This window comes from Aotus nancymaae, unplaced genomic scaffold (assembly GCF_030222135.1).
Source record: "Aotus nancymaae isolate 86718 unplaced genomic scaffold, 86718_ANA_hifiasm-v0.15.2.pri h1tg000031l, whole genome shotgun sequence".
Lineage (NCBI taxonomy): Eukaryota > Metazoa > Chordata > Mammalia > Primates > Aotidae > Aotus > Aotus nancymaae.
The window spans coordinates 6369197-6394259 of NW_026988444.1; the positions used below are offsets into that span (position 1 = coordinate 6369197).

General features: G+C 40.1%; 1 protein-coding gene across 5 annotated transcripts in view; it reads left to right on the top strand.

Moving 5' to 3' along the window:
• The window catches only part of SEPTIN2 (septin 2), a 42781-nt gene that overhangs the window by 1909 nt on the left and 15809 nt on the right, over window positions 1-25063 (top strand). For 2 of the 5 annotated variants that reach the window (XM_012465076.3, XM_012465075.3), the window contains exons 2-7: window positions 6508-6533; window positions 8249-8369; window positions 19009-19095; window positions 20438-20561; window positions 21790-21924; window positions 22080-22197. In XM_012465076.3, the coding sequence (XP_012320499.1) occupies window positions 6525-6533; window positions 8249-8369; window positions 19009-19095; window positions 20438-20561; window positions 21790-21924; window positions 22080-22197 (594 nt within the window). In that variant the 5' untranslated portion in view covers window positions 6508-6524. Of the gene's footprint in view, window positions 1-229; window positions 332-3481; window positions 3497-4843; window positions 4863-6507; window positions 6534-8248; window positions 8370-19008; window positions 19096-20437; window positions 20562-21789; window positions 21925-22079; window positions 22198-25063 lie in introns of those variants that run through there. The other 3 variants (XM_012465077.3, XM_064383438.1, XM_012465073.3) reach the window with 3 other exon arrangements.

Sequence of the window (25063 nt, forward strand, 5' to 3'; positions counted from 1 at the left end):
CTTGGCATTGATCTCATTAGCTGTAAAGGTGGTCCTGATTTTTTTTTCCCCAACTTGGGCCACCTTGATCTCTCTCACCAGTGCGGAATAAAGAACAAAAGCATTTTAATTAGATCACATTTACATTCTGACTGGCTCCTAAACTAGGAAGATGACCTAGGGAAAGAGGCCAGGGGTTCTCCTGTCATTCATAAATGTAATTCAGGGTCCCTTTTTATTCCCAATACCAGCATACAGAAACTGCTGTGAAAGAAAAAGTTATGGGTACTTTTTTTTTTTTCTTTTTCTGAAGGAAGAGGGACATCAAAACTCATTTGGCAGCAGAATTGAGGTGAGGACATGTGTATAGTCTACTTATCCCACTTGCTGTTAGTGGTCATACATGCCACTGATCCCTGCCGCAGTCCCTGTTAAGAGTGTTCTGTGGTTATTCTGAACATGTACCTTCCTCAAACCCAAAGAATCCAAATGCTTTGAATAAGAGATCATGGACCTTCAGGGTTCTACATCGCAGGATGTTGTTCATCTTCTCTTTTGTTTTGGGAAATTGTTTTTTTTTATGTATTGGGATGGGGCTATTCTGTGGAAGAAATAAGTTGTGGGTCAAGATTAAAGAACTTTAAACAACTTCTGGCATGTGGAATAAACACAATCTGAAGGAATAAAATTTTCATTTGACTACATTTTTGACCCAATTTGTCTGCACCCAGTGTTTAAGTTTAATCACAGTGCTTGACAGTTTGTGTTGCTAGATCAAGCCTTTCTCACTGAAAACCATGTGCTTCAGAGGTTCATTATTCCTCTTTCACCTTCCATTTCACATTAGTTAATAAATTATGAGAGAAAATAATTGTGGATCCATATTATGTTTCAGAAAAAAAAGTACGGAAAAAAATAGAAGATGGCAGGAGAAACTTGGTAAAATCAAAGCAAAGTTGAAATGTCAGTTTGTGACAAATGGTTTCTCCATTTTCCCATATGTGTGCTCAGGGTTCAGTGAGGCTCAGGAGGCCTTTGGAGGTGCTCTATGATGTTCCTATGTTGTACTGTGTGGGTTTGAAATCAGATACATGTAATAGGTGGTAAGGCAAGTGCCTGCTCTTTTCTATCCTCGGCATTGGCGTTTATGCTTCCATGTGAACCTGAAGCTCGTTTTATCCAGTCCTTTGAGAAGAAAGCCACACCATTAGGGATTCCACTTAGAATTGGATCAAATTATATGCTCATTTGGGGAAAATAAAAATAAAAATGATTTGATTTATGTAGGACCTGTTTTCTCTCTTCTAGTTTGGTCCCTACTTGTTTGGATTTTTTTTTTTTTTGGACAAGTATTTTGCTCTTGTTGCCCAAGCTAGAGTGCAGTGGCATGCTATCGGCTCAACACAGCCTCCGCCAACTGGGTTCAAGTGTTTCTCCTGTGTCAGCCTCCCAAGTAGCCAGGATTACAGGCATGCACCACGACGCCTGGCTAATTTTGTATTTTTAGTAGAGATGCGGTTTCTCCACGTTGGCCAGGCTGGTCTTGAATTCCTGAACTCAAATGATCCGCCTCGCAAAGTGCTGGCATTACAGGCAGGAGCCACCGAGCCCAGCTCCTGAATTTTTAAAAATCCTATTGTAAGCGATGTGCCTCCATTTCTGTTCCTCGATATTCAGTGTTAGTCTTGACTTACTTGAAATCTTATATTAAGCTACCTTACTAAATTACCTTATTCTAGAGTCCTTTTAGCCAGAGTATTTGTATTTTCTGTGTGTTCAGTCCAATCAGCAAAACCATTTTGTTTTCATTTTCTTGTTTCATTACATTCCGCAAACTCACCAAGGTAGTATTAAACAATCATGGTGAAATTGCAGTGTCCAGGTCTTATTTGGATCTTGAGTCAAGGAAGAAATGAGAGAATGGAGAATATGAATACTGATTGGATATTTGATTGCATTAAAGAACCAGCTGTGGATAATGGTTCATTATTTTTAGGAGCCCTTATTTTTAGATATGCATAGATACTAGATAGTAGTGTTTGCTTCGTAATCATCCAGGCAGTGGCACTGATGATTGTGGGAATAGATGAAACATTATTGACCTTGAGTTGCTAATTGTTGAAGCTGGATAATGGACGGCACATGGGGATTTTGTTTGCTTTTGTATAGGTCTTCAAGTATAAGTTTTCATGTAAGTGTTTTAAAATAATTATGGAAGGGCATTTCTGCCTAATTATCAGTTGTAATTTAAATAGATTTAGTTTTCCATTGTTTAGAGAATAGCATTTGCCATAGGTTTTCAGACAGAAATATTCTGAATTAGATTTAAGGAGTTTTTCTTCTTTTTGAGACAGTCTTGCAGTGGCGCCGTTTCAGCTCACTACACCCTTCACCTCCTGGGCTCAAGGGATCCTCCCACCTCAGTCTCTCACTTAGCTGGGACTACAGGTGTCCGCCACCACACCCAGCTAATGTTTTTGTATTTTTTTGTAGAGACAGCGATTTGCCATGTTGCCCAGGCTGGTCTTGAACTCCTGAGCTCAAGCATTCCTCCTGCCTCAGCTTCCCAAAGTGCTAGGATTATAGGCATGAGCCACCACACCCCTCCAGCAGTTTTCTTAGTGTTTTCATTAGAATTGGTTGCTGAATTTCATATGCTTCATCAGCATCTATGAATGCATGATTTTTTTCCCTGTAATGTGTTGTTGGCTTACTATTTGATAGATGCTTTTGATACATTCCTGGAATCTAATTGCTAGCAAATATTTTATTCAGGATTTTTGCATTTATATTTGTGAGTGAAATTAACCTATGGTATTCATTTATTCCTTCATTTCTTTCTTCGGTCTCCATCTGGGCTTGATATTAAAACTGTGCTGTCTTCATAAAACAGAGTTTTTTCCCGTTTTTCTGTAGAGGCTTGAAACAGTTAAATGACTTTGGTCTTGTCCAGGGTTGGATGGTGTTCAACTCTAACGTCAAGTTTTGGTCCTTTTCATTGGTATGTCTTTAATCAGCTGCTTAGTGATATTTGTTCTAGTCAGATTTTCCAGTTTTTGATTCTGTACTGGTAATTTGCAGTGCCCATTTTTTCTACATTTTCAGATTTGTGGCCATTTTGCTACATGTAGTCTCCTCTGTCATTATTTTAGCTACTTTTCTATATTTGCTATTTTTTTCCTGAATTGGGCTTGTGAAGAATTTGTTTTAGAAAACTAGCTTCTGAGGCCAGGCATGTGGCTCTCACCTGTAATCCCAGCACTTTGAGGTCAATGCAGGTGGATCACTTGAGGTCAGGAGATATCACCTGGCCAACATGGTGAAACCCCATCTCTACTAAAAATGCAAAAATTAACTGGGCGTGGTGGTGGATAACTGTAATCCCAGCTACTTAGGAGGCTGAGGCAGGAGCCTTGCTTGAATCCAGGAGGCAGAGATTGCAGTGAGCTGAGATCACGCCAGTGCGCTCCAACCTGGGTGACAAGAGCAAAACTTCGTCTCAAAAAACGGCTTTCGGGTTTGTTTGCCCTTTTTTCCCCCTCATAATTCATTTTTTCTCTTTATTGATTTCCTGTTTTGAGTTATTTTGTTCATTTTCTAGTATCGTTCAATATCAAATTTATTTATTTACAGTGTTCTTTAATAGTGAAAAATCGTGAAACCCAAATTGTCAACTGAGTTTATGAAGCTTTTACTATATCTCATAAGTTTTGCTTTTACCTTCTTTCCATTGCTCTTAGAGATTGCCTGTGGCTTTGCTATTGTTGCCCACCTTGATCCAGGGCATATCCTGTAATGTAACAAATTACTGGGAGTTTGCATCTTCCCCCCGCCCAATTTAAGCATATCATTATTTAAGAACAGTGACTGTAAAAATGCTTTTCAATTTTCAAATTTTGATGAGGCTTTTTTTTATGATAGCTACATGACTTTTAACCTTTTTTTTTTTAAGTTTTCTCCTTATTGATTCAAGTTTCTCTGTGTATGCTAAATCAAATTTATTGGTTGTCTTGCTCAGTTCTTCTCTGTCCTTGCACATATTGTGTTTACCGAATCCGTTCAATTCTCAGAGACATCTATTAAAGTTTCTCACTCGAATTATATTTTTCTTAACTTTGTATTTTTCCTAGTTCTTGCTTTATTTACAATGATTATTTGAATATATAGGCTTAGGAATATTATATCTTCCCTATAAGTTGTTTCTTTTATCATTATAATCTGTGGTCCGTGTTATCCTGCTTAATTCTTGTTACCTTAATTCCTGTCTTGGCTGATAGTGGTGCTGTCTCTCTGTGTTGGCACTGGCCTGCTACCCTGTACCTTGTCCCTTTATGTTCAGCCTTTGTTTGTTCCTTTGTTTAAGGCATATTTCTTCCACTACCTTATAGCAGGACTGTTTTTTGGTTTTGGGGTTTTTTTAGCCCAATCTTTTAAGCAGAGAATTCGGTTATTTCCCACTTATATTGATGACGGATATTCTTGGATTTTGTCCCTGTTGTCTTGATTTAGGATTACAATGGATTTTGTTTCTTCTTGTTCCTTTTCTGTATTTTTGCTGGTTTGATGAAGTTTCTGTTTTCTCCATATTTTTCTCTTAATTTGGAAATTTTCCTTGTTATTTTATTTATTACCTTTTTTTTTTACTTCCATAATCAGATACTTATCTCTGTATTATTTGAAAACAAGATGCCAAATCCTTCTGCCGAAACTCTGTATTCCATCTGACCCTTCTCTTTCCCTTTAGGAAGTTCTCCTCCACACTCACACTTGACCTCAACTCTTAGGCTTTGCTGAGGTCAAAGGCTCATGAATCTTACTGCCACCATCCCTTGGTTAACCAAGCCAAATGACGCTGAGGATGCAGGGATCTCATTTCTTCCAAGGTAGCTGGGAACATTTCCAGTCAAAAGGGAAACACAGAGTACACAGTATTCAGGAAGTTAAGATTTGGGGGATGGGAATCGAGATGCAAAGTGAGAGAAGCTTTTTAATAAGTTTCTAAGCTCCAGAGGGAATAAAATTTGACAGCAGTCAATTATCTATCCTGGTGTTGTTACTGAAGGTTAGCCAGCAGGCTCCATGCTTTCCAAAGCTTCATGGTTTCTAAAATTTCTATGAAAATTCCACATGTCTCTAAAAGTATTGTCACATTTCTCAAACACTCAGATGCCTTCAGTCCTGTTTCCCTTCCTCATAAATGTAGTTCACATTGTACCCTGTACCCCAGTGTCAAGACCTAGTTCTCACGGAGCTCTAGGAATCTCAATGAATGGCAGACGTGTTAAGGTTACAGTGCTCTGTGTAATGGCATCTCTTCCTCTTCTTAAGGGTTCAAAGAGAGAAGGGGCATTCATAATTCCAGAGGTCAGGGAAATGAGCATCCCATGTGTGTCCCTAGGGTCTAACATATAATCAATACTGAAAAAAATATTTGAATATTATTGAAAATATGGAATATGTATGTGCGTGTATATATACAGTTGCTTTTATCAACTTAAAATTTTTGAAAATTTTTAAATTTTTTTGTAGAGACAGGGTTTTGCTGTGTTGCCCAGACTGGTGTCAAATTCCTAGCTTCCAGCAATCCTCCTGGCTCTGCTTCCCAAAGTGCTGGAATTACAGGCAGGAGCCACTGCACCCAGCCACCATTTGTTTTATTTTGTTTTTTTTTGTTTGTTTTTCGAGATGAAGTCTCGCTCTGTCTCCCAGGTTGGAGTGATCTCATCTCACTGCAATCTTTGCCTCCCAGGTTCAAGCGATTCTCCTGCCTCAGCCTCCTTGCCTGGCTAATTTTTGTATTTTTAATAGAGATGGGATTTCACCATGCTGGCCTCAGTCTCCCAAAGTGCTGGGATTACAGGTGTGAGCACTGCACCCGGCCTAATTTTTTTAATCAAATTTACTTTTGTAATAGTAGATGCTTATTTTATTCCTAGGGAAATATTTGAAGTAATTGAGGTGCTGTCATCTAAAATAATCAAAAGGCTCCTGATTCATTTAAAAGAATTCATTTAAGTTCAAAGTGTGAGGGCTGCTGTCCAGGGAAAAGAACTACACCAAAGAATGGTGGGGAAAAATGAGGACTGTTTATATAGGCAAAAATGGAGGTACCAAACAGAATTACATTTTCTGTCCTAAGGCTCACTTAAAGATACAAATTTGATTGGCTGCTATTGATTACACATGAAGGGGTTTGTTTAACTTTCTTTTGAAAAGAACAGTCAGAAGGATCTCTATCGCCTAGTCATTTAGGCTAGGTTTGAATACAGAATAGGGAGTCTGGTTAATGTATAAAATCTAAACACAAAAGTCGGAAAGAATAAAAGTAGTCATATTACATGAGTCAGCTTTCAGCGCTTAACTTTTCCCTCTGGCATAATAACTTTGGAAGGCCCTGAAATTGTATTTTTTTTTTACGTTGCCTATGTGTAAGTCTTTTTACAGGTCAGTTCATGCTGTTAAATATGCGTGCATATACATACATACTGTGTATGTGCGTTTATGTGTGTCTGTGTTTTTTTTTGGCAGACGAAACTTCACAAAAGATGTCTAAGGTAAGATCATACTTCATGTATCTACAGCATAAGGAGAAATTGCTTTATGTTTTCAGACTGTTGACAGACAGGATTTATATGAGTATTTTTAATACAACTGATGTATTTGATTCATTAAGACAAAGAGTTCTAATTTAATTTTTTTTTTTTTTTTTTGAGACGAAGTCGCCGTCTCGGCTCACTGCAATGTCCGCTTCCCAGGTTCAATCAATTCCCCTGCCTCAGCTTCCCGAGTAGCTGGGACTATGTGCCACCACACTTGGCTAATCTTTTGTATTTTAGTAGAGACAGGGTTTCACCATGTTGGCCAGGATGGTCTCGATCTCCTGACCTTGTGACCTCCCCGCCTCACCCTCCCAAAATGCTGGGATTCCAGGCATGAGCCACCGAGCGTGGGCTGATTGTCATCTTAAAAAGTTGGAGCTTTCTCTTTTTTCAGGCTTCTCTCTTTTTACTACACACATCAGTAACAGTCCTTTTAGCCCCCTTAGTTAATTCCCAGCAGACCAGATAATTTAGAATTCTAATAATTTTTTATTATGAAATTGATGGGGCTCTTAGACTTGATAAATTGGTTTAAATCAGCCCTTGCAAGTTAGCTCAGAGATAAATGAGTTCTGTAGAACATATTCAGAGAAAAGCAGACTGGTGGTTAACATTGCAAGATGATTATTTCTCTGTTTTTTTAATCTTTGAATCCTGTGGGTGTTCATAACTATTCAACACAAAATTATACCAGTTTTTGCATTTTATACAAGTGCTAGCGTGGAACATAGATAAGCAAAAAAAAAAAAAAAAAAAATTAGTCATTTCACCACTCAGAAATAACCACTGTTAATATGTTACATATATTATTTTTCACTTGTGTGTGCATGTGAATGTACATTTACAAAATGTAATCTTAAAGGAAATATTATTTTATATCTTGCCTTTTTCAAAACTAATAAATAGATTTTTAAACTTCTTCTCATTCTCACTTCTGCGTTGTGATTTCACTTCTGCCGTTCTTGCCTTCTCACATTGCTGTCCTCTCTCTCATCACATACCCTTGTATCAAGGAATGTTGATGCTTCAGTGTAGTCAGCTGTCATCTTCTCTTTCTGTCCTTTCTGTCTTGGTCTTGGAGGGTAAATACCCAACATCCCACCTTTAATGTGCCTGCCTCACCCTCGGTGAAACTCTGTTCTGTAGAGCTAGAAGTACAGCAAGAGAGATGCCTTTTTCCTGGATACTTTTCATAAATGCATCTCACCTAATACTGGTGGAAGCTATTCTTTAGCCAAGTTTGTTGAATGAAACCATTCATTCAAAGCACTGTCAGCTGTAGCAGTACTTGGTAAGCTTGACTGATACTCCTGGAACTTCATAGATAGGCTCTCAAGTCAAAATTTGAAATTGCACTAAGATGAATTAAACATGTATCTTCTATGTATTGTTAAATTGCTAAACAGAATACTGATTTACAAAATGTTAATTTTCAGTCAGCATATAGCTAAGGAGTTAATACAGTTTTTCTTTTTCTAATGCTTCTAACTGCATGCTGCTGGTTTTCTGATAGAAGTAGGAGTTTATAGAATTGTTGATTTATCCATACATTAAATTTGTGAAAACTGCTGATACCTATGTTTGTTTCATGTCTAAATGATTTTGTCTTAAAAGCAGCTACTAAGCTGTTTATTAGTTGTTGTTGTTGTTTTTTTTTCAATCTTATTTAGCAACAACCAGCTCAGTTTATAAATCCAGAAACTCCTGGCTACGTTGGATTTGCAAATCTCCCCAATCAAGTTCACCGAAAATCAGTGAAAAAAGGTTTTGAGTTCACACTGATGGTGGTTGGTAAGAAATTAATTTATACTCTCCAATTTTCTAAATAAATATCTCCCCTTTCCAATCTATGGAGTATAATAACATGACCTATAAAGCTGAAAATTCCTTTTTTGGCAGCATCAAATAACTTGGGAATTTGAACAAATATATACATATATATATACACATAAATATATATATTTTTCAGAAGCAAAATTATTTTTCTGTCATTTCCTTATTTATATGTAGTGAACGTTTACTCATTGTGTCCACTAGGCTCCAAAATGGCCCCCAGTGATCCTTGCCTGCTGGTATTCACAACTTTTTTTGGTCCCTTCCTGCATTGAATAGGGTTTTCCCTGTGTATCCAATAGAACATTGTAGAAAGTGTGTGATTTCTAAGACTAGGTCATAAAAGACATGGCCCCCACCTTGCCTTTTCTCAAATTACTCACTCTGGAGGAAGCCAGCTGCCATGTCAAGAGAACACTCAAGCAGCCTTATAGGGAAAGCTGCCAAGTAAGGAACCAAGGACTGCCAATGGCTATGTAAGTGACCCATTTCAGAAATATCCACCAGGCCAGGCACAGTGGCTCACACCTGTAATCCTAGTACTGTGGGAGGCTGAGGCAGGCAAAGGATTGAGCTCAGGACCTCAAGACCAGGCTGGGCAACGTGGTGAAACCCTGTCTCTGCACAAAATAGGAAAATTAGCCAGGCATGCTGGCATGTGCCTGTTGTTCCTCTCACCTGAGTGCAAGAGGTTGAGGCTGCAGTAATCTGCGATCATACTGCTCTGCTCAAGCCTGCATGACAGAGTAAAACCCCGTCTCAAAAAAAAAAGAAAATTCAGGCATTTACAGTATAGCATTCATAATATCTGATATCTAATAGGAAATTGTGTGGCATCAAAGAAGTAAAAATTGTACAGGAGAGAGATCCAAGATGGCTGATGATTAGCAGCTCGGGCACGTACCTCCCAGTGAAAGCGCAAAGAACGAGAGGACGCCACACTTTCAGACGAATATTAGTTGCTCACGGACCACGAGATTCCCAGTGGAGGAGCTCCACGGGTCGCCAGGGCGACTCTTGTGGCCGGCGTGGCGGTTTTGCTGGTGCCTTAGCACGCCAGTTCTTGGTGCAGAGTCCGGATATTCCCGGGCAGAAAAGCACCATCAATCTTAACACCGCTGTTTTGGCCGGCTCAGTGGATTGCTCAGATTTCGGCGCAGGGAATCAACAAGTTGGACGTCAGAGACCCAGTTAGAAAGTCGGTAATTATAAAGACGACAGACGGACAAATATATAATGAAGGGAAGAAACCAGCGTAAAAAGGTAGAGAATACTCAAAATCAGAATGCCTCTCCCTCTACAGGGATTGCAATTCCTCATCAGTAACGGAACAAGGCTTAATAGATTACACGGGTGTTCCAATAACAGAAGCAGGTTTCCAAACGTGGGTGATAAGAAACTTCTGTGAATTAAAAGAACTTATTCTAACCCAATGCAAAGAAACTAAGAACCTTGAAAAAAGGTTTGACGAAATGTTAATGAGAATGGACAATTTAGAGAAGAATATAAGTGAATTGATGGAGCTGAAAAACACAACACGAGAACTTCACGAAGCATGCACAAGTTTAAACAGTCGAATTGATCAAGCAGAAGGAAGGATATCAGAAGTCGAGGACCAGCTCAGTGAAATGAAACGAGAAGACAAGAATGCAGAAAAAAGGATGAAAAGGAATGAGCAAAGTCTCCAGGAAATATGGGACTATGTGAAAAGACCTAATTTACGTTTGATAGGTGTACCTGAATGTGATGAAGAGAATGAATCCAAGTTGGAAAATACTCTTCAGGATATCATTCAGGAAAATTTTCCCAACCTGGCAAGGCAGGGTAATATTCAACTCCAGGTAATACAGAGAACACCACAAAGATATTCTTCAAGAAGACCAACCCCAAGGCACATAATTGCCAGATTTATTAGGGTTGAAATGAAGGAGAAAATACTAAGGGCAGCTAGAGAGAAAGTTCAGGTTACCCATAAAGGGAAACCTATCAGACTTACAGCAGATCTCTCAGCAGAAACCCTACAAGCCAGAAAAGAGTGGGGACCAATATTTAACATCCTTAAAGAAAAGAACTTTCAACCCAGAATTTCCTATCCAGCCAAACTAAGCTTTATGTGCGAAGGAAAAATTAAATCTTTTGCGAACAAACAAGTACTTAGAGAGTTCACCACCACCAGGCCTGCTTTACAAGAGCTTCTGAAAGAAGCACTATACATATAAAGGAACAACCAATATCAGCCTTTCCAAAAATATATCAAAAAGCAAAGAACTTTAACACAATAAAAAATTCACATCAACTAATGGGCAAAACAGCCAGCTAGCATCAAATGCTGGTATTAAACTTATATATATTTTAATTGGATAAAAAGCCAAAACCCATCGGTATGCTGCATCCGGGCCCATCTTACATGAAACAATACACAAAGACTCAGAGAGAAGGAGGAAGATTTACCAATTGAACAGAGAGTAAAAATAAACTAATAAACATAAAGCAGGAGATGCAATTCTCACCTCTGATAAAGTAGACTTTAAAGCAACAAAGATCAAAAGAGGCGAGGAATGACATTACATAATGGCAAAAGGATCAATGCAACAAGAAGAGCTAACGATTCTATAGATCAACGAGATAGAAAATTAACAAGGATATTCAGAACTTGAACTCAGACCCGGAACAAGTAAACTTAATAAATATTTATAGTACTCTCCACTTCAAATACACAAAACATACATTACCACCTCACACCTATTCCAAAGGTGACTATATAATTGGAAGTAAATCACTCCTCAGTAATCGCATAGCATTTCATAGGTTTAAATTAAATATTGGTTGGCTGTTTGTTTGTTATCTTCTTCCCTTATTCCTTCCTGACTACATCATTAAGTATAATTATCAGTATAAAAGAGGTTTTCAATACCCATTACTAAATTGCATTCTAGCCTGGGCAAGAAAGCAATACTCCCATTCTCTCTCCCTCTTTCTTTTCCTTCTCCCTCCTCCCCATTCTCTCTCTCTCTTTCTCTTCCTTTTTTCTCCTTCCTATTCTCTCTCTCTCTTTCTCTTAAAAAAAAAAAAAAAAAAAAAGAAACTAAAATTAAGAACAGAAAGTGTTGGTGGAAAACCATGATGATTATGTTGACAGCAATTCACAAGGCCCCAGATAGTGTGGTAATTGCTATCTTCCACACAATCCCTGAAGTCACCAGATCCCCAGTGTGAGCTAACATTTATTTAACGTCTGATCAGACAACTATAAAAACACAAAGCAAATAGGGAATGAGATGGTGGGCCTGAAGAATCAAGAAGACATTGGGATGCTGAAACAGTCTGATATTCAGCTGTGCTATCATTAACAGATTGCTTACTCTTTGCTTTCCCTATCTTAATACTCTAACTGGAAATTCTGCCCAAATTCCAGGTGACAATAGAATCAGATTGCTCACGTAGCACTAAGATTGACAGAACTAGGTGGTAAAATAATACGGAGGTTTTTCTTAGGAGAAACTAATGTTGCCCTCAAATATTCAGTTGTGTAATTAGCTTTAATTCTCAGTTAATTGTTTTGTATATGATTCAGATCTCAGATAAAATCTTGTCAATCATCATCATCATCAATATTATTTAATAATACATGCATAACCCTTAGAAGTAAATAGTATGCTTTCATGTATACCATTCTATATATATACCAACCATTGTAAAGTAGAGTTATTTCTAGTATATGGGTAAAGATAAGGATGCGTATATAGCCTAAAAAACTTGCCATAGATAACCCCAGATCTAAAATTTCCAAAGTTTTCTAGCATAAACTTTAAGCACTCTCTACCAATTTAGGATGTCTTCTAACAGAGTCCTTCCTCACATCTATTTCCATTGGATTCCTCTTTCTACCAGCAATTCAATGTCCTTATGCTCTGCCTCAGCTACCAAACTTCTCTTTGGCCCATATGTTTGCAACCCATGGGGTTCCCCTACTCTTTCTGCATATAGTATGGTTGTCTTGTGTCCCAACTCATAAGGTCACTGCTCTCTACTACATAAAAGAATGTTAAAATAAGAAAATATTCATGTGTTTTAAGGGGATATGGCTTTATTATCCATTCTAGAGTTCACATCAGTATTCTGTGAAATAAAAGTCTTAAAGTAATTTAATATTAGAGACTTTTTAAATTATGGCAAACTTTTTCGTTACAATATTGCATTCTACGTGTAGCTGCACATTCAAATTATTAGGAATTCTGCAGGGGTTTTTTTTTCCCATTTTTTTAGCCATGAAAATAGGTCATAGTAATCCTAAAAAAAAAAAAAAAAAAAAAAATTGTACAGAAGAAGAATCAGGCAATAAAAACAGATCCAGAAATGACAGAGATGGTAGAATTGGCAAAGAAGAACTCTTAATATTACTTAAAGGAAAGCATGAATATAAGATAAATGGAAGATATAACAGAGAACCAAGTGGAGCTTCTAAAGATTAAAATACGAGATTTTCATGATAAGCCTGACAGCACAGTATATATTGCAGAGGAGAAGGGGCGGTGGTAGAAGCACAGTAAGGGAAAAGCTGAAGAACAACGGCGAGGAATTGCACATGGCCTCAGTGTCCTTGGGTACGCGATAGGCAGTCTAACGTGTAGATAATTACATTCACAGAGAAGAAAGGAAAGCAAAAAAGAAAAAAGAATGTCCGGGAACTGTCCAATTTTCAGCAAAATTATGAAGGCACAGATCCAAGAAACTCAACAAATACCAGGCAATATAAATATAAAGAAAACTACACCAGGACGCATCGTAACAAGCTACCAGAAACTACTGATGAAGCAACAAGCAGAAGAAATAATAGAGAAAAGCACACCAAAGCGTGTCATAAGCAAATAGGTAAAAACCATAGTTAAACAGAAAGGTCTTAAAACTAACCAGAATAGGTGTGGTGTGGTGGCTCATGCCTGTAACCCTAGCGCTTTGGGAGGCCAACATGGGTGGATTGCCTCAGCCCAGGAATTCAAGACCAGTTCAAGAGCAACATGGCAAAAACCTTTCTTTACAAAAATTAGCCAGGCCTGGGTGGGGGTTGCCTGTAGCCACAGCTACTTGAGAGGCTGAGGTAGGAGGATCACCTCAGCCTGAGAGGTAAAGGCTGTGGTGAGCTGTGTTCGTGCCACTGCACTGCAGCCTGAGTGACAGAGTCAGACCCTATCTCAAGAAAAGGGGGAAAGAAAAGTAGCTCTAACAAACAAATTCATGGCATTCCGGGGTTTCAAGGTAAGAGTGAGCACTGACTTGTCATGAGGAGTAATGCAACTGGCCAGGCATGGTGGGTCATGCCTGTAATCCCAGCACTCTGGGAGGCCAAAGCTGGCAGATCACTTGAAGTCATGAGTTCTAGACCAGCAGGGCCAACATGACGAAACCTCATCTCTACTAAAAATACAAAAATTATCTGGGCGTGGTGGTGCGTGCCTGTGATCCCAGCTACTTGGGAGGCTGAGGTGGGAGAATCACTTGAACCTGGGAGGTTACAGTGAGCCAAGATCACGCCACTGCACTCCAGCCTGGGCAACAGAACGAGACTCTGTCTCAAAAAAAAAAAAAGGAATAATGTAACCTATAAGGGAATCACATTTTTTAAAGTACTGAAAGAATAAAGCCGTTAGCCTAGAATTCTGTGTTTAGCACAAATGTCTTTTTAAAAATGAATACTTCAGCCACTTATGGTGGCTCACACCTGTAATCCCAACGCTTTGGGAGGTTCGAGACCATCCTGGCCAACATAGTGAAACCTCGTCTCTACTGATAATACAAAAATTAGCCTGGCATGGTGGCACGTACCTGTGGCCCCAGCTACTCAGGAGGCTGAGGCAGGAGAATCATCACTTGAACCTGGGAGGCGAGGTTGTGGTGAACCAAGATCATGCCACTGCACTCCAGCCTGGCCATCAGAGCAAGATTCCATCTCAAAAAACAAAAAAGAATACTTAAGACAAAATAAAGATATTTTTAGACAAGAGGATTTATCACCACCAGATCTGCACTGTAGAAAGATTATATGAAGTTCTTTAGATTAAAAGAAAAGGATTGCAGGTAGAAACCCAACACCTTAAGGAATGGAAAGCACTGCAAATGGCAAACGTGTTGATAAAAATGCTTTTTAATTTCTTTCAAAGATAGCTGATGATTTAGAAAAAAAAATACTGTATAACATGTAGAAATAAAGTTAGTAAGGATAGCACAGAGGACAGGAAGATGAAGCATTCAGGTGTTAAACTTCACACATTATGTGAAGTGATGCAGTGTTACTCAGACAAAGACTGCTGAGTTAATGGTGCATGTTCTAAACTCCAGAGAAACCACTTTTAAAAAAAGCAGGACTTGGCTCAAAGCTAACAGCATTGATAAATTAGAATACAAGAATTAGTCCCACAAAAATCAGGAAAAGAAAAAAGATGAGAAAAATACAGAAAAAGAACATTGGTAGACCTGACACAATCATATTAATAATTATTGTGTAAACAGACTAAACAAGTAAAAAGGTAGAGACTGTCAGAATGGATGACCAGGCAGATCACCTGAGGTCAAGAGTTCAAGATCAGCCTGACCAACATGGCAAAACCCCATCTCTGGTAAAAATACAAAAATTAGCTGGGTGTGGTGGCGGGCACCTGTAGTCCCAGCTACTCAGGAGGCCGAGGCAGGAGAATCACTTGAACTTGGGAGGCGGAGGTTGCAGTGAGCTGAGATCGTGCCACTGCACTTCAGCATGGGTGACAAGAGTCATTATGAAGAAAAAGTATATTGTGCATTATTAAAAGTTTGCTTTCTTCAAAAGACATCAATAGGAAAATAAAATGTGAGGAACTCAGAAAGTATTCATGGTACCGTATCTGACAAAGGGTATGTGTCCAGAATATGTAAAAATCTTGTACAGATCAAAAAGACAGATGACCCACTTACAAAGGGGAGCAAAAGACCTTAGCAGACATTTCACTAAGGAAGATACGCAAATGGCCAGTAAACCCACGTAGAGATGTCCACGTCTTTGGTCATTAGGGGAATACACATTGAAACCACGAGATGCCACTATACGTCCACTAAAAGGCTGCACTCCAGGTGTAAGCAAGGATGTGAAACAACCGGAACCCTTACTAGTGAGTGTGTGAAAATGCTACAGCCAGTACGGAAACCGGTTTGGTACTTCCTTAACAGTTAAGACCCAGCAATGCCGCTTCTATGTATTTACCCCTAAGAAATGAAAACCTTTCCATAGAGACTTGTATGTGAATGTTCATGGCCACTTTGCTCAAAATAGCGCCAAACTGGGGCAGCAGAGTTATCTAGAGAGTAGGTAACAAATTGTGGTGTAGCCATTCATTGGAGTATTGCTGAGCACTGCAGAGAAATGAACTACTCATAGATGCAGCAACACGCGTTAGTCTCAGACTTTGCTGAGCAAAAGCAGCCAGACAGAAAACGGGCCATGTTGTATCATGCCATTTGTAAGTTTCAGAGTAAGCAGAGCTGATCGTAGTGGCAGAAAGCAGATTGGTGTTTGCCTGCAGTGGGGACTGCAGAGGGTAGAGTCCGTTTGCCTGATGGGATTTCAGAATAGTATTGTACAATGAAACTTCACTTTCTCACCCTACATGTGTGTTTTCTACTGTGGTTCCACTGTACCTAATACTGTTTTCTTTCTAATTAGGGAAAACATGCCATTTTTAAAACTCTGAATACCTCCCATTCCAGTCCTTTTAGTCACTACTTTTAGAGAATAGCTATATTCTGGCATTTAAAAAAATACTTTGCTACTTTCATAGCAGGTGAAATTTCTGCTCAAAAAAAAAAAAGATAAAGATTATTTTCATAAAAGTTTTTTTTTTTTTTTCAATTTTTTTAAATTGCATTTTAGGTTTTGGGGTACATGTGGAGAACGTGCAAGATTGTTGCTTAGGAGGTTAGTCCTCCTGCCCTAACCTCCCAAGTAGCTGGGACTCTAGGTACATGCCACCCCACCTGGCTAAGGTTTTGCGGTTTTTTATTTTGTTTTGGCTTTTTGAGAGTTGGGGGCAGGTCTCACATGGCAGTGTGATGTGCTGCCTTCCTCCCCATCACCTATAAAAAGTTTTTTTTTTTAAACCTGGGCTAAAAAAATAAAACGGCAAAACAGCCTATGCCAGGAATGTTAGGAAATAGCTTTCACATCTGAGGGAATTTCTCTTCAAATTAAAAATTTTTAACCAACATGAAAATAACTCCGATCAGAGGCGTGCAAAAGCAGATGGCACTGAGAGCTGTGTGAGGCGACTCTGTAGGAGCAGGCAGCTCACCAGGGTCTCACCAAGGTCTGGTCTGCCCATCCCAGACTCCTGTGCCCTTAGGATGGAGCACCCATAACATGCATGCTTGCCTGGGCACCTGCAATTACACACTCCTCTAGCTCTTAGTCCTCAAGTGCTTGCTCTGTAACCCTCCTGTGAATTTGGTCACAGTAACAGCCTACTTTCTTCTTCTGTTTCAGACCCAAGCATCTTTACATTAGATTTCTATTAGTTAACGTGTTTGGCAGCAGGTTGTATTTTTAAACATGCTTTTCATATACATTAAACCACCATCCCATATAAATGTAGCCAGGATAGTAACTTAATACGATTTATCACTCTGACTACAGTGTTCAGCAGTGTGGTCACCAAGTTGTCTCATGGACAGTCTGCCACCTGGGTTCCCTCCTTATGTCTCTAAATAAGTCATTTGTGATTTTAGAATCCCTTGCAGACTGTTGCCCAAACATTTGTAGTCTTTCATTTGTATTTGATGTGTTATTTTGTGAACTTGCCTACTTCTTTAGAAGTAGCCAGCGGGATATTCTAACTGGTTTTTTAAAAGCTGTCTCTGATGACTTTCTCAGCTGTTCCTCACAGCTGTTGCTCCTGTAGTCAGAAAGGGATTGCACTGGTTTATCCTCTACCTACTGGGCTGCAGAGCTCCAGGGAGCAGGGACTTAGTTCCATCTTGTTCTCTGTTGTATCTCTGTGTCTAGATCTGTGCCAGACGTGCCGAAAAAGACTTAGCAAATGTTGGTAAAATGTCCTTTAAATGGAGTAAAAATGTAAAGGGGCATTGCAGGATAGTTTATTCAAAGTAAGACTTAATGGGATAATAGGCATTGAGTCAAATATTTACTTTCCTATTTAGACATGTTTAACACATTGTTTTGTCCTTTTCATGTGTGAAAATTGCAGTTTGCTTAAAATGCAGTCCTAATTTTGTATGTCTGCCATTTCAAATTCACTTTTTTGTTCTTGATTTTCCCAGAATTCTTTTTTTCTGAAAGGGACAGGGTCTCACTCTATCACCCAGACTGAAGTGCAGTGGCATGATCATAGCCTGCTGTACCCTCTTGACTCCTGGGCTCAAGCAGTCCTCCTGCCCTAACCTCCCAAGTAGCTGGGACTCTAGGTACATGCCACCCCACCTGGCTAAGGTTTTGCGGTTTTTTATTTTGTTTTGGCTTTTTGAGAGTTGGGGGCATGTCTCACTATTTTGCCCAGACTGGTCTCGAATTCCTGCCCTCAAGTGATCCTCTAGCCTTGGTCTCCTGAAGTCTGGGATTACAGGTGTGAGCCACTGTGCTGAGCCAGAAATAATAACGTTTAAAACAGACGTGTACTCCTTCCTTGTGTTCTGCAGAATTTAACAGGATGGTTTAAGGTGCCCGGGGGACAATCCAGCACCAAGTACTATATAGTGCCAAGGTCAGAAGCTCTTCTCCATGCACAGTTAAGACTTAGATGGTAACCTACAATGAAGCAATGGGATTTGTGCTTCCTTCAAATGTAAAATTTAATTGTTGGTATTTTGCATCTTTTTCGAAGTTAAATTTCAAATATTCCGAATACGTACTTACAGTAATTGAAGAGGGATTCTCACCTTGTTGAAAGCTTACATGGACAAGTCTCGCCTGAATTAGTCATGTGAACTCGACAAAGTGAGCAGGAAAGTTGCCTGACATGTGGCAGTTGCCAATGCTGGGTCACAGGGTGGGTTTAAAGCAGGAAGAGAACAGGGTGGCAGAAGGTGGAGGTTGCGAGTGAATGTGTACGAGTGAGTCCACCAGGCCACAGGCCCCGTCCTGCTCACCCCTTCCTGCAGCTCAGGAAGCATGATAGGATAGAGACGTTCAGTTTTCTGAAAATGGTGGTAATTTTAGTGATTAGCAGAACTGGTCATTTAAAACCTGCTTTGCATTCTGTTTGGCAAAAATAAAAACCAACCTCTAAAGTACCTTCCTCACATTTGTGGACAGTTGTGTTTCTAATCATATGGTGTTCAAGTTCTGTAGTCTCATAGACCTTCAAATCATGGCCCTGCTCTGGATAGTACTCTGACCTTGGGCAAGTTACTGAGTTTCTTTGAGTACCCTCGAAGATCATACTCCAAACATAGTAGTACTGTAGGTACTAAACACAGAATGATATTTGGAGTATGGAGTACACATAAAATGGTGTTTGTGAGGTACTTAACCCAGTACCCAGACCTTGTGTAAACACTTAAGAGAGTGAATGGTGTTATATGGATAAGGTCATGACAAGGTTTTTGTTTTCATTTAAAGGTGAATCAGGTCTAGGAAAATCGACTCTCATCAACAGCCTATTCCTAACTGATCTCTACCCAGAAAGAGTTATACCTGGCGCTGCAGGTAAAAACATTCCTATGTTGTTTTGAGTGTAATGCTACATGAAAGGTGCTCAAGAGTGCCTAATTAATATTTTATGCCTTAGCTCTGTGTTCTGTTTGTTCTTGTTCAGCTTTGAACACAAGGAAAACACTTATATGGGGTAGGCGTACTGCACCGAGGTCCTTGGACTTTCTTTGACGTGTATCCGTGGATCCATGCTCTCTGAGTTATTTAGTCTGTAAAATGTAATAAGTAGTTTCTGCCTATATTACACATTTGATGGGAGGATTAAGTGAGAATATTTTGTATCAAAAATGGTGTGTAACTAGAAGATTACTAGGAATAGATGTTATCTAATTAATCCGCTGTCAGAGAGTCCCAGTACAGTGCTTTGCTGAGAGCATCCACAGACACCTGTTGAATGAGCCACACATAGTGAGAGCCTGGGACTCGGGCTGCTGCAAGAACATGTAGCTCTTTCAGAATAGTTTTGAATTCAATTTTTTTTTTTATTTTTTTGAGACAGAGTCTCGCTCAGGCGCCAGGCTGGAGTACAGTGGTGTGATCTCGGCTCACTGCAACTTCCGCCTCCTGGGTTCAAGCAATTGTCCTGCCTCAGCCTCCCGAGTAGCTGGGACTACAGGTGCGCACCACCACGCCCAGCTAATTTTTGTATTTTTAGTAGAGATGGGGTTTCACCATGTTGGCCAGGATGATCTCTATCTCTTGACCTCGTGTTCCGCCCGCCTCGGCCTCCCAAAGTGTGAATTAAATTTTTTTTTTTTTTTTTTTGAGACAGAGTTTCGCTCTTGTTACCCTGGCTGGAGTGCAATGGCGCAATTTCGGCTCACCACAACCTCCACCTCCTGGGTTCAGGCAATTCTCCTGCCTCAGCCTCCTGAGTAGCTGGGACTACGTGCATCTGCCAACACACCTGGCTAATTTTTGTATTTTTAGTAGAGACGAGGTTTCACCATGTTGACCAGGATGGTCTCGATCTCTTGACCTCGTGATCCACCCGCCTCAGCCTCCCAAAGTGCTGGCATTATAGGTGTGAGCCACCACGCCTGGCCTCAATTTTTAAATGAATTTGTAAATTGTTTTCTTTATCTCAGGAACAGAAATTAGAATTTTTAATATTTGCATTTTTAACCTTCCCAGTAGCACATTAATCTTAGCTTTAACATTCCGCTTTCTGACCACTCTGGATCATTCTTGCATACTCCCCATGGTGTCTTTGGAGAACCTACCTCTTGCAGAGAGGTGGTGGACTCTGAAGTCACTTGTTGTAAGAATGTTATTAACGCGACCTTTCTTCTTTGCATGCTGCTTATATTCGCTATTAAGTTTGTTTCTTTTCTAGAGAAAATTGAAAGAACCGTCCAAATTGAGGCTTCAACTGTTGAAATTGAAGAGCGCGGGGTCAAGCTACGCCTGACAGTGGTAGATACCCCCGGCTATGGTGACGCCATCAACTGCAGAGATTGGTATGCACCTCCGTGCTCAGGGATCTGCATTTGTTTATTTAATGTACTTAAATTTATAGGTAGTGTTAATGAGTGATTATTTAGTTTGGGGTAGCTGTATATAATAAAACAGACAATTTAAAGCATGTTAAATATGGACTTTTAAAATAATTTAAGAATTTTATGGAGAGTTAATTATTCTCTGGTCCTCCAGTGATTTGGGATCACAAAGCCAACCATCCATAGACTGCTAGCGTGAAACACCTGGATTTGAGCCGTGCCTGGTGAACAAAATACTGTAGTACGTTCTTTCTATGGAAGAAAATGAAGCCTGTTAGAGAGTGGATTGAGTCTAGTGTCTATAAATGACTGCTCATTGGCATTGTTTTCACAAATAAAGACATCAAGAAGTAGAAGATACAGCAGTCTGTCACGTGTACTGTGCAAAGAATACCACTCTTATTGTACAAACTCCCTCCTGGGTTTAATCCTGTCAGCATAAAGCATCAACTTTCCACCATTAGAGAAAGGGGGAAGGTTCTTTTGTCTCTCTCCTACATTGGGAATTTCTCCCTTAGATGTGAAAGTGCTGTACTGTTCCCATGTCAGGTAAACGTGTTCTTGACCCACATGTTCTACCATCCTGTTCCTCGGCCCCTCTTCACAATCACATTCCCGAAAAGATTTGGCAACCCTGGTCGGGCGCGGTGGCTCACACCTTTAACCTAGCACTTTGGGTGGCCAAATTGGGCCCATCACAAGGTCAGGAGTTTGAGATCAGCCTGACCAACATGATGAAACCGCATCTCTACTAAAAATACAATTATGTGGGATTACATGGTGGCACGCACTTGTAATCCCAGCTACTCAGGAGGCTGAGGCAGAAGAATTGCTTGAACCCAGGAGGCAGAGGTTGCAGTGAGCAGAGATCGTGCCACTGCACTCCAGCCTGGGCGACAGAGCGAGACTCCCTCTCAAAAAAAAAAAAGGCAGCCCTGCTTACACGTCCTGTCTCAGGCGTATCGTAGCCTATTCCATTTAGGCTTTTGACTCCCAGCACTTAGGGGCAGTTATGCTTGGCATGGTTTCCGGAAACTTACATTTGCCAAATCTAGGAGTCAGTCTTCTGTTGTCATCTTGAAAATGAATTATTAAATTATATGTATTTGGGTGGGGGCACTGTTTTCCCTTTGAAGTCAGGGACCTCATGTTTAATGCCCTGTGACTGCTGTTAATGCTTCTGTTTCAGTTTTAAGACGATCATCTCCTACATTGATGAGCAGTTTGAGCGGTACCTGCATGACGAGAGTGGCCTGAACAGGCGGCACATCGTTGATAACCGAGTGCACTGTTGCTTTTACTTCATTTCACCTTTTGGACACGGGTGAGTCGTTGTTCACTGTGGAGAAATGCTCTACTACATGGTTTCTAAGTTTCACCCAAACTCTGTATTTTAATGTAAGAATTAAGATAATTTGAGAGAAAAAAGTTTTATATGTATTTTTCTTAAATAAATGACACTTCTAAAATTAATTTTAGACTCAAGCCCTTAGATGTGGCGTTTATGAAGGCAATACACAACAAGGTGAATATTGTGCCTGTCATTGCAAAAGCTGACACCCTCACCCTGAAGGAACGGGAGCGGCTGAAGAAAAGGGTGAGTGAGGTTGGCCTCCTGCTCTCCCTCAGGGTGCCATTTGGGGGCATGGGGGATGAGGAAAGGAGAGTGTTTGCACCCTCAGCAGTCTGCTCCGGTGTCAGGAGGCAGGGCAGGAGGATTTCTCCTGCGTTTTATTGGTGGTTTTCAAGGAGAACCTAACAGTTACAAATTTTAATTTTTTCCTTCATGAAGGTATCAAATTTCTATTCTTTAAATTCTGCTCATATTTAAAATGCTCTCAATGAGTAGCAGTTGGTAACACACAAGTACATTTCATAGGTGTTAAATGACTCAAATACAGAAATGTGATCTCTCCATGAAGTTTATTATTTTACCTAAATACTTTACTGCAAATGACCCGTACAAAGACGTGTCTAAGTAGACTGGCTCTCTGTTGTGTTTGGAAACGTAGCAGTGGTCAGCCAGCGAAGCATCTCTCCCCTCCAGCAGCTCCTGGGGTGCCCCTGTTTTAGTGCCCTCTTCTGTGTATTTCTATAAAGCTTCTTTATTGATTCTCCACTATATATTTTTTAATTCCTTTTTTCTGATTATATGCTCCTTAAGAAACATATGCTGAACTCTAAAAATACAAATACCTGACTGAACATACCAGTACTTGCATGTAATCCCAGTTGCTGGAGCAGGTTGGGGGGTACACCAGGCAGCTGAGGCAGGAAGATCACTTGAGCCCAGGAGTTGGAGGCCAACTTCAGCAATATAGCAAAACCCTGTCTCTTAAAAAAAAAGTTATTTAGTAAAAGAAATCCTAGGCTGGGTGTGGTGGCTCACGCCTGTAATCCCAACACTTTGGGATGCTGAGGTGGGCAGATCTCCAGAGGTCAGGAGTTGAAGACCAGCCTGGCCAACCCAACATGGCAAAACTCCATCTCTAAAAATATGACAAAAATTGACCGGGTGTGGTGGCGGGTGCCTGTAGTCCCATCTACTCAGGATGCTGAGGCAAGAGAATCGCTTCAACCCAGGAGGTGGAGGTTGTTTGCATTCCAGCGTGGATGACAGAGCAAGACTTTGTTCCAAGAAAATAAAAAAAAGAATTTCTACAATTACCCATAGAAAGAACAGTTGTTAAGTATATGTCCTTCTGAACATGGCCTGTGTTTCTGTTTTTACAGAATGAAATCACATAGTAATACTAGTCTGCCATTTGATTATTCTATTTAAAAATACTTGGAAGCATTCTCAAACATAGCTCGACCCTGATTCTCACTGGATGCATAGCATTCCACCGTATGAATATACTGTGACTTGTTCAGTTTCCTGTTCGTGAATATTTGGCTGGCTTTTTGTTTCGCTCTAGCCCCTTTTCTTCTCTTACCAAATTTACTGTTTCTTTGCCCCTTGTTCCTTTTTGCTAGTGATACCCTCTGCCTGGAACAGTCTTCCCTCATGTGGGCAACTCCCGCACTGAGCCTGGCGGTGCACACAAGATTTCACATCTGCATCCCCTGCTCTGCTGGCAGCACTCCCCACACACTGCATGAAGTCTTTCTCCAGTGTATTTTTTGGCTTCTCCTGACTCCTGACCCCTGACCCAGGTCCTCAGATAGGAATCTGCTTCGTTCACCTGCGTATTCCCAGAGTGCAGAATAAATCTGGCACATAATAGCTTTGTTGCATAATTATTATAATGAACATCGGCGCACATCTGTCTTTTCACGATTGTGTGAGCCAAACTAATTCTTAGGAAATCAATATACATTTAAAATTTTGAAAGATGACTACATTTGCCGTAAATGTTTGTAACAATTGACATTTCCCAGGTGTACTCTTCACCCCTATAACTGTCCGGTTGTGTTGTCAGTTTTTGTCATGTGTTTCTCATCTGAGAAATTGTGGCTCATTTTAATTTGCATTTCCTTGATTGGTGATGTGAGTGTCTGTCCTGGTGTTGATGCCAGTTAGTGTATTCTCTCAGGTTGCAGGAGCTTGGCTCTTGCTTTTTTATTGACTTAACAGATAGATGTTGACTATCACGTTGCAAATGATTTCACCTGGCTTGACGTTCGTGTTTTCACATTTTTCTTGGTGCTTTTTTCCGTAGCAGTTTTTAAGCAGCATGTAGTCATGTTGGCAGCCTTTTCCTTCATTGTCTCAAGTGCCTGCTGGTTTTTTAGAAAGTATTTGTACCTTTAGAAGAACCCTGGAAGCATAGATGTTTTTACACTAATAAATAATTTAGCAATTCCCATTTAAGGGAACTTTACCTTTTGTATTCTATACATTAAATTTCTTTGAGGTAGAAATGGGGGTGGTGTCAGGGTTAGAATGCTCTTAATTTTAATCTCTAATCCTGTATGCAGAACGTTTAGAGCTTGATTACAGTGTCTCAGATGAATAGAAATACCTCGAGCTTTTATCCTATCTAAAAGAACCTCTTGCCTTCTGCCAGCCTCTACTAGCCTCTTCCTTAAGCAGCCTTTCCTTGTAGTCAATTACTGCTGGTAGCTGTTATCCACCCTCCCACGATCCTGTTCACGCAGGCTTCCTGTCATTCACCTGCAGTTGCTCTCATGGGCTTGGCCGGCAGTTCAGTTCTCGGATGTGGGCCCCACCTGTGAGGTTTGTGTGATTGGCGGTTCTGCTCCTGAAGCTTCCCTTCCTTGGCTGCTAGGCCACTGTGCTCACTTTGCTATCTGCTGCTTTTTTCCACCTTCCTTCCTGATCCTTAAAGGTCAGTATTTCTTAATATTATTTTGATCACATTATTTCTGTGACTTCAGATTTGCCCTTCCAAGTATCTTACTTCTTGTTGTGAACCACGTGTGCCCACAGGAGTCCTCTTTTGCTCACTGATGAACTCCTGTCCTTCCAACTTTCCCGTCTCTTTAAATGGTCCCACAAT